General features: G+C 41.2%; 1 protein-coding gene across 1 annotated transcript; it reads left to right on the top strand.

The window, feature by feature from the left end:
* The first annotated feature begins 1,735 nt into the window (after positions 1–1,735).
* Positions 1,736–3,897, top strand: LOC129830568 (ictacalcin-like). Its single transcript, XM_055893140.1, has 3 exons — positions 1,736–1,804; positions 2,517–2,659; positions 3,500–3,897. The coding sequence occupies exons 2-3, from the start codon at positions 2,522–2,524 to the stop codon at positions 3,638–3,640; spliced, it is 279 nt and encodes a 92-aa protein (XP_055749115.1). The 5' UTR covers positions 1,736–1,804; positions 2,517–2,521; the 3' UTR covers positions 3,641–3,897.
* Positions 3,898–16,417: the final 12,520 nt, after the last annotated feature.

Genomic DNA, 16,417 nt, shown 5'->3' with positions numbered 1-16,417 from the left:
GGGAGTTATGGGAGTGGTACATTAAGCATGAACTTCACTGTCTTTCTCTGTCTCCAATTCAAGCGTTACATTAAAAGAGCCAAGCCTGACAAATTACTCTGACTCAAAACAATAAACTGTTGGAATCTTTCAACCGTGTGCGGGTCAGCAGTCAGCGTTTCTATTATTCCTCTTACAAGCTTTAGAAAACCATCACAAGATGAAGTTGATTATCATTTCTCAAAGCAACAAAGAAAGAGCACGGGACAGAGACTCTGCCTAGGCCTGTTCTGTATGTGTGTGTGTGTGTGTGTGTGTGTGTGTGTGTGTGTGTGTGTGTGTGTGTGTGTGTGTGTGTGTGTGTGTGTGTGTGTGTGTGTGTGTGTGTGTGTGTGTGTGTGTGTGTGTGTGTGTGTGTGTGTGTGTGTGTGTGTGTGTGTGTGATGTAATGACATATACAGTATTTTAGTGCAAGTAAAACCAGATATTAATGTGAAGAAGAGCTACAAAACAGAAATGATATAAGATGTGTTGGTGATTAAAAGTGTTTTCTTCTCAGTAAATACAGTAGTATTATGGTACAGTAACTCAATTACATTATTTATACATATTGTAAACGATTTATCCTCCAGTGAATACAGCCCATGCATCCCAGTTGAAAGATGTTTGGTCAAGTTGTGAAGCAATTCCTATAAATGCATCTAAGAGTCTAACTGGTGACTGAAGTTAATTGTGACCAAGGAAACCGCAGGCTTTTGGGACATGTTGTAATTATATAAATGATATTGCATGATTCACTCAGACAAGCAGGGCTGTGAAGCTACGTTCATTTCCCTCTGTTAAACACATATCCAGCCATAGGCTTGCGTCCCAAACGGCACCCTATTCCCTTTATAGTGCTTTTGACCAGGGCCCATCAAAAGTACTGCACTATGTAGGGAATAGGGTGCCGTTTGGGATGCAATCCTGTAGCGACATTTGATTCTAGATCTGCTGTCTTACCACACTTAAATAAGTTTAATGTGTTCTCATATAGTCAAATTTGCAATGGGCTACTTTTACTGTTCGAATGGAACTCATATTATACTGTATCTACAGTATGACTGTGCTTATCCATAAGTACAATGTAGTGCAAGTCTGTAGGACACTACGCTGTATGCGAACTTTAAACCACCAGTGCACAGTATCAATAACGTGTTGTCAATAACGCAGTCTCAACAAGACATACTAGCTGGCAGACTCCATGTTAGCGTCACCCATTTGCATTACGAACAAGTTACAAAAGTAGGCCTGTTTGGCAGACAATAATACATCATGGGCTTTAATACTTCGCAATCCAAATCATTCTTAAGCAAATCCCCTCTTTGGTCAACCTACAATACAACTAAATGCTGCTGGTCATAAGCTCAAGGTAAACTTGATGTAAATGCATTGTTTTACCTATATTGTAAGATGGGCAGTGAATTGTTCTAATTGTATTGCATCTAAAGTCTTGGGAATGAATGGTTGGATATAATGCAAGGATTTAGACCATGCCGGGTGCACCAAGCTAAACATCCACTACTATGCAATGTGGTGTAAATATTGAGACAATTAACACTATCAGGTAACATGATAAATGAATGATAAATGAATGATAAATGAACGAAGAGAAAAGTAATAGTTCATGTCCCAGAGAAAGAGAGAGGGGGAAGAGAATTTAAGGGCCGTGATAAAGGGTGTGGGGGTGTGGTTATGTATAAAACACATCCCTCTCTCCATCAGTCTCTCACTATCTCACTCTCTCTCACTTTCTACTTTCCTCTCTCACTCTTCCCACATCTCGGTGAGTAGAAAATGTCATCTTGGTTTTCTTAACTGGGCTGTCTGGTGTTTAAACTTCACTGCCACCGCAGAGTTTTTACATGTGTTTTGGTTCTCCTTTTCTCATTCCCTTTTCCTTACTCTCCCTTCTTTCATTCATTCTCTGTCTCATCTGGCTAACGTTACCTTGGCTCTACCCTTTCCTCCCTCAGCCACACCCTAAATAGCAGGGGCACACACACACACAACATTAAAGAAGTGACTCTCTTGGGGTTAACACACCGCTTATGGAAAAGGAGTAATCCACAGATGGGATTTGCCCAGACCTTAAACTGTTTCCTCATCAGGAGCCATGTGAATTACCAGGAGAGCAGGATCGTTGCCATAACAGCGCCTGTGTTTTTCACCATGGAACCTGTGGTAGAGACCATGGTTGCCTCCCAACTGGCACCCTATTCCCCATATAGTACACTACTTTGTTTTGACCAGGGCTATGTAGGAGATATAGTTCTACCATGGGCTCTGTGGAAACCAGGGTTTATTTTTTATCCCTCTTCACAAAAACACAAGAGATAAAAGCTATGATGAAAAAGCTACAGTATGATGCAAAACAAAAACCATACGCTGTCAGTGAATTCATTGAAATGGTTTAATGCCCCACAAATGTCCAGAAACGTAACTTATTTAGTGCTTCTAACATGTTGTGTGTCCCTCTGTTTCCCCTTTAACTATAGTCACCATGTCTGGGATCCAGCAGGCCATGTCTCTCCTCATCGCCTCCTTCCACAAGTACTCTGGGAAGGAGGGGGACAAGCTGACCCTCAGCAAGGTTGAGCTGAAAGAGCTGCTCCAGGCTGAACTAGGGGAGATGCTGGGGGTGAGTGAGACTGAGCAAGTCCTAATGATCTGGGATCAGATTTCTTGTTGCACTACAGCAGGAGTGTCAAGCTGAATTCCTGGAGGGCCGTCCCACTGGGCACAGACGTCGGTTTAGTTTTGATTTACATTTGGTTGAGTTGTGAAATCAACAAAAAATATTACCATGTCATTGGATTTAAGGTTAAAAGTTGGGTGAAAAAAATATTAAATTCCCTTATATTGATTAGATTTTTTTAATCCAATCAGTTTCCCAAGTTGATCCAACATCATCACATTTCATTTGGGGGTTGAAATGACGTGGAAACAACGTTGATTCAACCAGTTTTTGCCGAGTGGGGTGTGTCTGCTGATTTGTGTTATTTCCTTTCAATTTGTGTCCAATGAAGACCTAGACAACTAGGTGAGGGCCCTCAAGCAATTGAGTTTGACACCCCTGCACTAGATACTACACTGTTGCTATATCTAGTGTTGTTGGTTAGGGTAAGTAAGCATTTCACTGTAAGGTCTACACCTGTTGTATTCGGCGCATGTGACTAATACCATTTGATTTGATTTGATTTGATGCTGGATCAGTTCTCTCTCTTCAGAGATCCATTGGGCTGGGCAGAGGATAGGAAAGCTGGAAAGATGGGGTCCATTTTGGAATACAGCTCAAATGAACAATGCTTGCAAACTCCAGCAATGGCATCCCAAAATATTGAAACGCAAAGATTTATCTCACCATTGGCCAGAAATACAGCAATGTGTCGCCATGATCAAAATAAACGGACAGATAAACCAAGACACTTTGCTGTGTTTAAGCTCCCCCTTCTTTCTTCTGCATTCTCTCTGTTTGCAGAAAGCCAGTGACAAGACAGCAGTGGACAGAATCTTCAAGGACCTGGACTCTAACAAAGACAACACTGTTGACTTCAAGGAGTATGTCACCCTCGTGTCCTGCCTCACAGTGATGTGCAATGACTTCTTCGTAAAGAAGTAGAGCACTTTCGCCACCTGGCGGCCGTCGTGCAAAACTGCAGGAGGAGACTTCCATTTTCTCTCCACTAAACAGAGATTTCACGGGGGAGGGAGATACACTTGGAGGACAATGACATGCAAACACAGTGAAGCAGTGTAGAGTAGTAATATTACAGTAATAGGTAATAGTCAGGTTGAATCTGTGAATGTGTCCTTGTAATGCAAATCCATTGATCAACAAATTAGATCAATAAACAATTTAGATGAGTATGTTCAGCCTGCCCTGGTCTGGTGTCATTTTTGTGTGCCTCTGTCACTTCTTCATATCATACGTTTCTTACTGAGGTTTTGTTTAAAGTTGTGATTATAATTCCTCATGAACTCATTAGATATTAGATCATTGATTTAATGAATTGTTCCTTCAACCAAAAGTTGAGCAATTATGTCTGGATTATTTTCCAGAAGGAACTTCAGTTGTGGCAAGTCAGATTAGATAAAGATGTATGCAATCAGTGGCCAGTTTATTAGGTACATCCATCTAGTACCGTGTCGGACTCCCCTTTGCCTGCAGAACAGCCTGAATTCTTTGGAGCATGAATTCTACAAGGTGTGTTGTTCAAACGTTGCTTAATTTGTATCAAGGGACCTAACATCTGCCAGGAAAACATTCCCCACACCATTGCACCACCGCCACCAGCCTGTACCGTTGACACCAGGCAGGATGGGGCCGTGGACTCATGCTGCTTACGTTACTCCTGACTCTGCCATCAGCATGACTTGATTTATTAGGATCCCTATTAGCCGACGCCAATGGTGACAGCTAGTCCTACTGAGGTCTGATACATAACGAAAAACACATTACAGACAAAAAAAGATTTTCCAATTTATATACATTTAAAAACATGAACATGTACTGTGTGTGCATCTATCAGTTACACATACATATGTCAGTACAGACACACAACAAGTAGGTCACATGGGGGAGGCGCGTTGAGCCGTGAGGTGTTGCTTTATTTGTTTATTGAAACCAGGTTTGCTGTTCACTTGCGCTATATAAGACGAAAGGGTGTTCCATGCACTCCTTCATGGCTCTGTATAATACTGTACATTTCCTTGAATTTGTTCTGGACATGGGGACTGTGAAAAGACCCCTGGTGGCATGTCTGGTGGGGTGAGTGTGTATGTCAGTGCTGTTTATACATTGGCTCGGTCTAAGCCTGAATGCTGATTGGTTAAAACCACATTCCAGCCGGTGTCTATTCCACCGGCTAAATCTCTGACGTTAAAATGCCTATTTACTCTGTTCCATCTGACTGCGCAATCCACTGTCTCATCAGCCCAGACAGGCAATTTACACGCTTGATCTACACTAGAAAAAGCATCTAGACATTATCTCACATTTCTTTTAGACTAACATTTAGTTTTCAACAGCGGCGAAACCTTGCTGTCTGTCTCTTCGACATTTGAAACATTGTTTCAATATTCCACTTCGAACCTCCAGCTGTCCCATAGTAATGAACGTGCCGAGAGTCGGGACGAGACAGGCAGGCAGCGTTTCTCAGCCAGTCGAAATCATGAATCATGTCATGACTGTCCTGTGAGGATCCAAATAGGTTAGATCAGCTTGACAATGGATAACTTCAACCAGACCCTCTGTCACCCACAGAGTGGGGGGGGGGGGGGGGGGGCTGGTTGGGGGTTGACAGCTCACACCCTGCTCTATCTCCCTCTCCAAATTCACACAGCAATGTGCCTGTTCCACAGACGTTTTCCCGACAAAACTGTAACATGTTCTAAAGTACTGGAACATTATTTCTAACGTAGGAAACTTTTTCACACTATGTGCAGGACAACAATCCTTTCCCCATGAGTAGGGCAGACCTATCACATATCTCAGCTGAAACGACAGAACATGAGACTGAAGTTAAAGAGAGTAATTCCTCGGCTTCCAAGGGCAAAGACGGAGTGAATGAAACATTGGAGTTGGTACCTGGTGAGCCAGAGTCTACAACAGTGACCTCTCATTCAAAGAAAAGGAAGAAGAATAAGAGGGAAAATGATAAAACTCTGAGGTTAATAAGGGGACCCCGAATGTGGTGAAACTCTCTGGGGAATACAAAAGAAGGCAGCCAAACATCAACGCTGGCCTTCATTCAAACAATCCGGAATCAATTTACACCCAAGCGGCCCAGGGTACCAAGCTCCTCATCAGAGTCTGGAGTTAGGTCACCTGCTGATATGGAGGATGTAATTCTGGGAAAAGTGGAGAAAAGTCCCCCTACTTAGCCATCCAGACCAAAATCATTGATGAAGGATTGAAATAATCTATATCTGAGTAATCTAAAGGATCTGGTTCACAGAAGGATATGCTGTGTATGTGAGCATAACTTCTGTCGCTAACATGGCTTTGCAAGAGAATGAGCAATCTGCTGATAATGTCATTTGAATGGCAACTCTTGATACGTGTCCCAAACAAAACAAAACAAAAAATGCTCTGGGATACTCGTTCCAAGCCTAGAGGAATATTGGGAGGTCATCTGCATATTCGTAGCATTATTCTAAGAGTGAACAGGTAGAACATTTATTGAATGACTCCAATCTAGATTTTTTTCTTTCTCTGAGTCATGGCTGAAGAAATCTTCTCCTATCTCTGCCTTTAATGTCCCTGGATATTCCAATCATATCATATGGAAACATGCCAATGACCTTGAATGTATGGGGCTGAATGTATTCCTCTCCCCTCATATGTCTCTCACTATTATTGGATTATATCGACCACCAACATCTGATATCGTGTTTTATGACCATGTAAATGCCATGCTTAAATAATGTGATCATAAGAAAGAGATCATCTTCAGGGGCGATTTCAATATAAACTGGGAAAACAAAACTTGCAGTAAAAAACTCAATGAGATCACAGATTATTTCAACCTGACTCAAATAATACAAGGTCCAACCAGGGTAACACAGTCATCCCAGACTCAAATTGATCTGGTCTTTACTAACAGACCTGATCGAATAACTAAGTTCAGTAACTCACTAACTGGCATGTCTGACCACAATGTTACATTGGTGGTTAGAAAGCTCACTAAAAAGAGATGTAAGAACCATATAAATTTGCAACAGAATGATAAAAAAGTTCAATAAAAGTGAGCAGAGTAACTACGATGCAAGTCAAGTTGACTGGTCTGATCTATTACGCAATGAAGACCCAGAGTCTGGATACACAACATTTCTGTCAGCTATTGACAAACTGGACACCTCTTTTACTAGGAAATTTCAACGTAAACCAAGACGGAAAACTTCTCTGCCATGGCTCAACGAGGACCTCTGGAGGCAGATGAGAGAACGGGATCTTTCCTTGAAAAAAGCACTGAAGTCTGGTAAGAATGATGACAGACGTGTATTTACAGCACTGAGAAATGAGGTGGTTAGGAATAAAAAAGCAAAAGCAGAAGCAGAGTTCTTTCTTAGAGTGATCAATGAAGCGAAAGGAAATGGCAAAGTAATTTGGGAAAATCTCAACAAACTAACAGGGAGAGGAGCTGAAAAGGACAAAAAACATCCTGAATTAAAAGTTAATGGAATTCTAATTCAAGTCTCCGATTTCAAATCCACCACCTTTAACCATTTTTTTGTTGACTCTGTCAGGGAACTGGCTAAAAGATTTTCATCCAAGACCACAGTTCTCACTCCCATATACAGTTGAAGTCGGAAGTTTGCATACACTTAGGTTGAAGTCATTAAAACTCGTTTTTCAACCACTCCACAAATTTCTTGTTAACAAACTATAGTTTTGGCAATTCGGTTAGGACATCTACTTTGTGCATGACACAAGTAATTTTTCCAACAATTGTTCACAGACAGATTATTTCACTTATAATTCACTGTATCACAATTCCAGTGGGTCATGGCATGACATCATTTTCTGGAATTTTCCAAGCTGTTTAAAGGCACAGTCAACTTAGTGTATGTAAGCTGTTTAAAGGCACAGTCAACTTAGTGTATGAAGCTTCTGATAGGCTAATTGACATCATTTGAGTCAATTGGAGGTGTACCTGTGGATGTATTTCAAGGCCTACCTTCAAACTCAGCGCCTCTTTGCTTGACATCATGGGAAAATCAAAAGAAATCAGCCAAGACCTCAGAAATAAAATTGTGGACCTCCACAAGTCTAGTTCATCCTTGGGAGCAATTTCCAAACGCCTAAAGCTACCACGTTCATCTGTACAAACAATAGTTTGCAAGTATAAACACCATGGGACCACGCAGCCATCATACCACTCATACCGCTAGAGATGAACGTACTTTGGTGCGGAAAGTGCAAATCAATCCCAGAACAACAGCAAAGGACCTTGTGAAGATGCTGGAGGAAACAGGTACAAAAGTATCTATATCCACAGTAAAACGAGTCCTGTATCGACATAACCTGAAAGGCCGCTCAGCAAGGAAGAATCCTCTGCTCTAAAACCGCCATAAAAAAGACAGACTATGGTTTGCAACTGCACATGGTGACAAAGGTCATACTTTTTGGAGAAATATCCTCTGGTCTGATGAAACAAAAATAAAACTGTTCGGCCATAATGACCATTGATATGTTTGGAGGAAAAAGGGGGATGCTTGCAAGCCGAAAGAACATCATCCCAACCGTGAAGCACAGGGGTAGCAGCATCATGTTGTGGGGGTGCTTTGCTGCAGGAGGGACTGCTGCACTTCACAAAATAGATGACATCATAAGGGAGGAAAATTATGTGGATATATTGAAGCAACATCTCAAGACATCAGTCAGGAAGTTAAAGCTTGATCGCAAATGGGTCTTCCAAATGGACAATGACCCCAAGCATACTTCCTAAGTTGTGGCAAAATGGCTTAAGGACAACAAAGTCGAGGTATTGGAGTGGCCATCGCAAAGCCCTGACCTCAAACCTATAGAAAATTTGTGGGCAGAACTGAAAAAGCGTGTGCGAGCAAGGAGGCCTACAAACCTGACTCAGTTACACCATCTCTGTCAGGAGGAATGGGCCAAAATTCACCCAACTTATTGTGTGAAGCTTGTGGAAGGCTACCTGAAACGTTTTACCCAAGTTAAACAATTTAAAGGCAATGCTATTAAATACTAATTGAGTGAATGTAAACTTCAGACCCACTGGGAATGTGATGAAATAAAAGCTGAAATAAATAATTATCTTGTCACGTTCTGACCTTAGTTCCTTTGTTTTGTCTTTGGTCTATGATTCTCAATCAGAGGCAGCTGTCAATCGTTGTCCCTGATTGGGAACCATATTTAGGTAGCCTGTTTTCTGCTGGGTTTTGTGGGTGGTTATTTTCAGTCTTTGTGTGTCTGCACCAGACAGAACTGTTTTCGGTTGTTTTTTTGTTATTTTGTTATTCAGTGTTCTGTTTTGATGATTATTAAACATCATGAACACTTACCACGCTGCACCTTGGTCCTCACCTTCTTCCACCGACGACAGCCGTTACATCTCTACTATTATTCTGACATTTCACATTCTTAAAATAAAGTGGTGATCCTAATTGACCTAAGACAGGGGATTTTTACTAGGATTAAATGTCAGGAATTGTGAAAAACTGAGTTTAAATGTATTTGGCTAAGGTGTATGTAAACTTCCAACTTCAACTGTATAATAATAAACCAATATTCAGAATTCCTGAAATCTCAGCGTCAGCAGTGGACAGTAATATTAGCTTCTTCAGGAGCTTTAGATCAAAATATTTATTTGGTCTAGACACTGTATTCCTGAAGAGACACAAAAATTCTCTGATTGCCCCTATTGTACATCTAGTCAATCTGTCCATCAAATATGGGTTCTTCACCAATGCTTGGTAGTCTGCTGCAGAGATACCTGTTTTAAAATCTGGTGACCCAACACTGGTGAAAAATTACCAACCTATAAGCATTCTTTCACGCTATAAAAAGTAGCTGAAAGACGGGTGGCTGATTATCTGACTGATCACCTCATTCAGGGCAACTCCATACATCAAATGCAATTTGGATTTAGAACTAACTATTCTACCGAAACAGCCAATTCCTATTTTCTGGAGTGTATTAAATCTAAACTGGACATAGGTGGTGAAGTTGGTGCAGTCTTTTTGAATCTTAAAAAGGCCTTTGATACGGTGAACCATGAGGTCCTCCTACCTAAACTATGTGGGATATGATCTAAAACTACAGGTAATCTAGTAAAAACCATAGAATTCACAAGAGTATAACAAAATCAAAAACAGCAAGTTAAAAACATTGACAGGTCAGGGAATCAATCTCAAAATCATTCATCAGTGATTTAAAAACACCAATCGGGGCAAGTTCTTCCAGTTTAAAAGTATTTTGTAAGGCGTTCCAAGACGATGGCGCAGAGTACATGAAAGCCCTTTTACCAAATTCAGTTTGGACATTTGGAACAGTTAGCAGGAAAAAGTCCAGCGAACGAAGAGAGTACCCACTACATTTCTGAACAATAAAAATGAAAAGGTAGTAAACCCAAAATGGCATATATGCCGGCATAGGGGTGGAGGGGCAAGACCATGCAGGATCTTAAAGACAAGGCTTGCATCTACATACTGCTTAAAGCTATCCAGACAAAATAAATTATGTTTGTAATTGATATGACAACGGTGGTAACTGTTAGTTTTTTTATTAAAAATCTTAAGTGTTTGTTTATAGATTGATTCAATTGGTTTCAGAATAGTAGCTCCTGCTTGTGACCAGCATGTGAGGCAATATCTCAAATGTGATAAGCTGTCACGTTCCTGACCTATTTCTGTTAGTTTGTTGTATGTGTTAGTTGGTCAGGACGTGAGTTTGGGTGGGCATTCTATGTTTTCTGTTTCTATGTTGGTTTATGGGTTGCCTGGTATGGCTCTTAATTAGAGGCAGGTGTTTGGCGTTCCTCTAATTAAGAGTCATATTTAGGTAGGTTGTCTCACAGTGTTCGTTGTGGGTGGTTGTCTCCTGTGTCAGTGTTTGTCGCACCATACGGGACTGTTTCGGTTTGTTTGTTCATCGTCATTTATGTGTAGGCTTTTTTCCCTGTTCGTGCGTTCTCGTGTGTTATGTGAGTCCGTCGTCCAGATCTGTCTACACCGTTTGTTAAATTGTTAGTTTATCCAAGTGTATTTCGTTTCGTGTTTTTTCCCGTCTTGTTTAATAAATTATGTCTTCAACATCCGCTGCATCTTGGTTCAATCCCTGCTCCTCCTCTTCTGATGAAGAGGAGGAGGAAAACCGTTACATAAGCTCATAGGATGAATATATAGTTTGGCGGCCTCCAGAGGAAGGAAAGGTCTTATAAACCTAAATTAAGTTTGGATAATCCAAACTTAACCGTGTTAACCACCTTCTTCACGTTGTTTCTTAAATGTCAAGTTGGAGTCCAAAATGACACCAAGATACCTGAAGTTAGACACAACTTTCAGATTCTCCCCATGAACAAAAACAGCTCGTTGGGAAGAATCAATGAATTTCTTAGAGAAGTGCATACAAACAGTCTTGTTTTTTAAATTTAAATTTATTACATTTAAATTTAAATGCAGGCAAGAATTAGTCATCGATTTAGAAACATGTACCAGAGCTTCCGTTAACATGTTCACAACCAACTGTCTATTTTTTGAGTGTACATACAGTACTGTATCGTCTGCATACATCTGCATGTTAACCTGTGGGCAAGAAAATGGGAGATCTTTTATATAAATGGTAAACAGAAGGGGGGCTAATATTGACCCTTGTGGGACCCCAATGTTATAGTAAAGAGAGTCTGACTGAGTGTCCCCCAAATGAACCCTTTGACTTCTGTTTGTCAGATAGGAATACATCCAAGTCATGACTTCAGTGGACACATTGTGGAGTGTGGTGTCAAAAATGCAGAGCATCCCTTTATTACGGAGAGACCTCTCCTCATCTTTACAACCATTGATGCAACAGGAAACGGGATTCGTCGGGCTAGGCGATGTTTATCCACTCCTCAATTGTCCAGTGTTGGTGACCTCGTGCCCACTGGAGCCACTTAATCCTGTTTTTATCTGAAGGAGTGGAACCCAGTGCGATTGTCTGCTGCAATAGCCCATGCGTGACAAGGACCGACAAGTTGTGCGTTATTTGCCTGTTTGTGACCCGCCTGTTATTTTGCACGATTCTTGCGATTCTCCTTCGACAAGCTGTTTTCGCCCCACAGCACTGCCGCTGACTGGATGTTTTTTGTTTGTCTCACCATTCTCAGTAAACCCTTGACACTGCCGTGCGTGAAAAGCCCAGGAGGCCGGCCGGCCGTTTCTGAGACGCTGGAACCGGCGCCCCTGGCACCTACTATCATACCACACTCAAAGTCGTTTTGCCAATTCTAACGTTCAACCGAGCAGTAACTGAATTGCCCGATGCCTGTCTGCCTGCTTTATAAGGCAAGCCACGGCCATGTGACTCACTCTGTAGAAGTTAACCATTTTTGTGAACAGGGTGGTGTACCTAATAAACTGTAAACATAAAGTAAACATATAAACAGCAACATTCACATGACAGATACATTTGTCTTGTATATACTCTTGTAAGCATTTGTAAGTCACACAAATCCATTTTCACTTAAAAGCTGTACTGTTAGTAGCTCTCTTGGTTTCAATAGGTAAAGACCTGAGTATTAGCCCTGATGGCAGTATTGGCTATTCAGTCGATGTGTAAGATCCAAAATTATTTATTTACCCCTCTTATGTGAGGGGGTTAACTGCCTGTTCAGGGGCAGAACGACAGATTTGTACCTTGTCAGCTCGGGGATTTGAACTTGCAACCTTTCCAGTCCAACGCTCTTTGTAAATGTTTCGGAGAGCTTTTTTCTTTCTCCCTACAAGCTTACCACTGACCTGAACAACTCTCTCCAGGGTATTCTAACTTGCCCATGTGAGGGAGACAAACCAGGCAACTACACTAAAGGTTAAGACACGTTCAATAAAACATCTGTAAAAGGACTGTAAAACAGATTAATTGACATTTAGACTTCTAAGTTTACGTACGAAGTACAGTCTGGACTGACATGTAGAGTGTAAATAAGACAGGAAAGATGACTGAGCCCTGTGGTGACCCATTTGAGATGGTTTTCCTTGTGCTGCACTCACCATTGAATCTCACCCATCGTGGTCTATTTGACAAAATAAGATCAAACCCACAGAATGAGGTTTGGACTTAGGTTCATATTCAAAAGTTTCTGACCTATTAGATGTGGTTGTATTGTTTTAAAAGCAGTGGAAAAGTCCACGAACACCATCCGGGCATAGGACTTAGTCTTCTCAAGATGGAACTGAACACAGTGTAGTAAGCACACAAGACTATCGTCCACTCCTCTCTATTGCTTGTAAGCGAATTGAAGGGGGTCTACAATGTCTCAAATCTTGTTTTGTATGTGGGAGAGAACCAGGTGCTCAAAACTTTTCATTATGACAGGTGTTAATGCAACAGGGTGGTAATCGTTGAGGACAGGTTGATTATTGTAGACACAAGCAGCTTGTTAATTCTTTAGAGTCTAAGATGTTGGGGGAGGGAGGATGCTAAGCTGACATATGGAAAGGTTTTAAGATGGTCATACTATGGATCATTTAGCTCTTTGATTTTGAATTTTAAGACCCCTTTAGGTATAACAAAAAAATATACAAAAATTATTTGATAAAATATAATATTATAATCTAGGAGACACAATTTTCCACCACCATTTTCTGATTTTAGGACAATTTAGGATGTTGCACACAGTTGGCTAAACACAGTGTGCATCATCCTAAATTGTCCAAAAATCCCCCAAAAGTGAATCCACGTCTCTAATTAAAAATCTCTTGTAACTTCAGTAGGCTACTGCTACAGTATCCTGTGCTTCGGGTGGGGGGGGGGGGGGGGGGGCAGGTCGCCTACACATAAACACACTGGCAAAGATTTTCAGCTGGCAGGCAGAGAGACACTATAATACGTTTCTGAGTGACAGATGGAGGGCTTTGCATTGGCACTTTGTTGTGTTTTGTGTGTGTGTGTGTGTGGTGTGGGCTATTCCTAATGTTTGGTATACTTAGTGTATATGGCCATTTGTTTTTTGTTTTTTTTCAATTCCATAATCATAACACACAGCAAGTCAATACACACACTGCCTCTTGAGTAAATTAATATGAGATGAATGAATTACTGCACTAAGTCTGGGTCAACTGATGCCCATGCCCAACAATGCATCCAAAGCCATTTTAGAGAATGTTAACATTGTACACTCAATGTACCATGTATTCTCATAACAATATTATCTGTTGAATATGCTGTAGGTTAGTGGCCATAGGCCTAATGGTAAAATGCACATGAGGGGGTACTTCAGGTGTACTCCGGGCAGAGCAAAATTCAGTTGGTGGCACAGTAACCGGAAAAGGTTGGGAATCACTGCTATAGGTCATCTTTCATTCAAAAATCGTTTAATTCAAATAACATGTCATTGCAAAAACATTTGCATTAAAAGGGACACATTTAATTTTCTGCAAACCAAATAATATGACCTCAGTACAAAAATGCATAATGAAAAGCTCATTGTGTGAGGCAGTCCCCAACTTGAAGCAGCTACTGGCCTACTTAAGTGTATGAAGAGCATTCAACGAGCATAACCTCATGAGGGTACACTTTAGCCTTTGATTGTGGCTTCCTGTAACTTTCTATTATCAAAATTCTCACAAAACGTACACTGGACATTTTGACTGGAGGGCTACTCCAGACTGCACCTATTATATGTACAGTAGACCTACATCAGCAGGCTATGCACCATTTACATAATAGGGTGGTGACACAGGAGGTTGGTGGCACCTTAATTGGGGAGGAAAGGGTCAATGGGCTGGAAAGGACTGTATGGAATGATATCAAACTCATCAAACACATGGTTTCCATGTGTTTGATACCATTCCATGAACTCCATTCCAGCCATTGTTAGGAGTGGTCCTCCCCTCAGCAGCCTCATGTGGGGGTGATAAACGTATGCTTGTGTAGGTTAAACCGGAATACAATAAACAGAAAGCATCTGCATACACTGACAGATCTCAGATCCCGCGTTGCGTGAGTGGGGAAAGTGAAAAGCAGGGTCTCGTGATGCGATCAAGGGGCGGGCTGACTGAGGGGATTCGATTATCTGACCCGGGATATCAAGGGGGAAGGAGTTTACTCAGAGAGAAAAGTGATTGCATTTGTTTTGTAACCTGGCTGCCTCACAGGCATGAGCCAGGTGCCCCATTGAAAGCACACGGCGGCAAAGTCTGCTCAAAACAAAAGTAGCCTAGGCTAGATTACGCATATGGTGTAATCAAATTAAATTGTATTGGTCGCATACACATATTTAAATGTGTGTGTGATGGGATATATAGACACATGGACAGTATGTGGATAGAATATTTAGTATATCTGTAGGATATAATAGTATATATACAGCAATAGTTGAATAGGATGGCATTGACAAGATTACAGTATATATATATGAAATTAATAAAACAGTATGTAAACATTATTAAAATGACCAGTGTTCCATTATTAAAGTGACCACTGATTCCATGTCTACAGTATGTACAGTTGAAGTCGGAAGTTTACATACACCTTAGCCAAATACATTTCAACTCAGTTTATGGATGGATTAGTTCAGTTAGGATCACCACTTTATTTTAAGAACGTGAAATGCCAGAATAATAAAAGAGAATGATTCATTTCAGCTTTTATTGCTTTCATCACATTGCCAGTGGGTCAGAAGTTTACATACGCTCAATTAGTATTTGGTAGCATTGCCTTTAAATTGTGTAATTTGGTTCAAACGTTTTGAGTAACCTTCCACAAAGGGGAATTTGGGGAATTTGGCCCATTCCTCCTGACAGAGCTGGTGTAACTGAGTCAGGTTTGTAGGCCTCCTTGCTCGCACACACATTTTCAGTTCTGGCCACAAATGTTCTAAAGGATTTGAGGTCAGGGCTTTGTGATGGCCACTCCAATACCTCGACTTTGTTGTCCTTAAGCCATTCTGCCACAACTTTGGAAGTATGCTTGGGGTCATTGTCCATTTGGAAGACCCATTTACGACCAAGCTTTAACTTCCTGACTGATGTCTTGAGATGTTGCTTCAATATATCCACATAATTTTCCTCCATTATGATGTTATCTATTTTGTGAAGTGCAGCAAAGCACCCCCACAACATGATGCTGCTACCCCTGTGCTTCACGGTTGGGATGGTGTTCTTTGGCTTGCAAGCAACCCCCTTTTTCCTCCAAACATAACGATGGTCATTATGGCCAAACAGTTCTATTTTTGTTTCATCAGACCAGAGGACGTTTCTCCAAAAAGTACAATCTTTGTCCCCATGTGCAGTTGCAAACCGTGGTCTGGCTTTTTTTATGGCGGTTTTGGAGCAGAGGCTTCTTCCTTGCTGAGCGGCCTTTCAGGTTATGTTGATATAGGACTCGTTTTACTGTGGATATAGATAATTTTGTACCTGTTTCCTCTAGCTACTTCAAAAGGTCCTTTGCTGTTGTTCTGGGATTGATTTGCACTTTTCGCAAACCAAAGTACGTTCATCTCTAGGAGACAGAACACGTCTCCTTCCTGAGTGGTATGACGGCTGCGTGGTCCCATGGTGTTTATACTTGCGTACTATTGTTTGTACAGATGAATGTGGTACCTTCAGGCGTTTGGAAATTGCCTCCAAGGATGAACCAGACTTGTGGAGGTCTACACCTTTTTTTCTGAGGTCTTGGCTGATTTCCCCATGATGTCAAGCAAAGAGGCGCTGAGTTTGAAGGTAGGCCTTG

This window comes from Salvelinus fontinalis, chromosome 32, assembly GCF_029448725.1.
Source record: "Salvelinus fontinalis isolate EN_2023a chromosome 32, ASM2944872v1, whole genome shotgun sequence".
In the NCBI taxonomy this organism is placed as follows: domain Eukaryota; kingdom Metazoa; phylum Chordata; class Actinopteri; order Salmoniformes; family Salmonidae; genus Salvelinus; species Salvelinus fontinalis.
The sequence above is the reverse complement of the archived record's forward strand: the minus strand, read 5'-3'. Positions and strand labels throughout refer to the sequence as shown.

Coding starts and splice junctions, on each gene's coding strand:
- LOC129830568 (XM_055893140.1), top strand. CDS start 2,522: ATGTCTGGGATCCAGCAGGCCATGTCTCTCCTCATCGCCTCCTTCCAC. Junction 2,660..3,499: donor AACTAGGGGAGATGCTGGGG/GTGAGTGAGACT, acceptor CTCTGTTTGCAG/AAAGCCAGTGACAAGACAGC.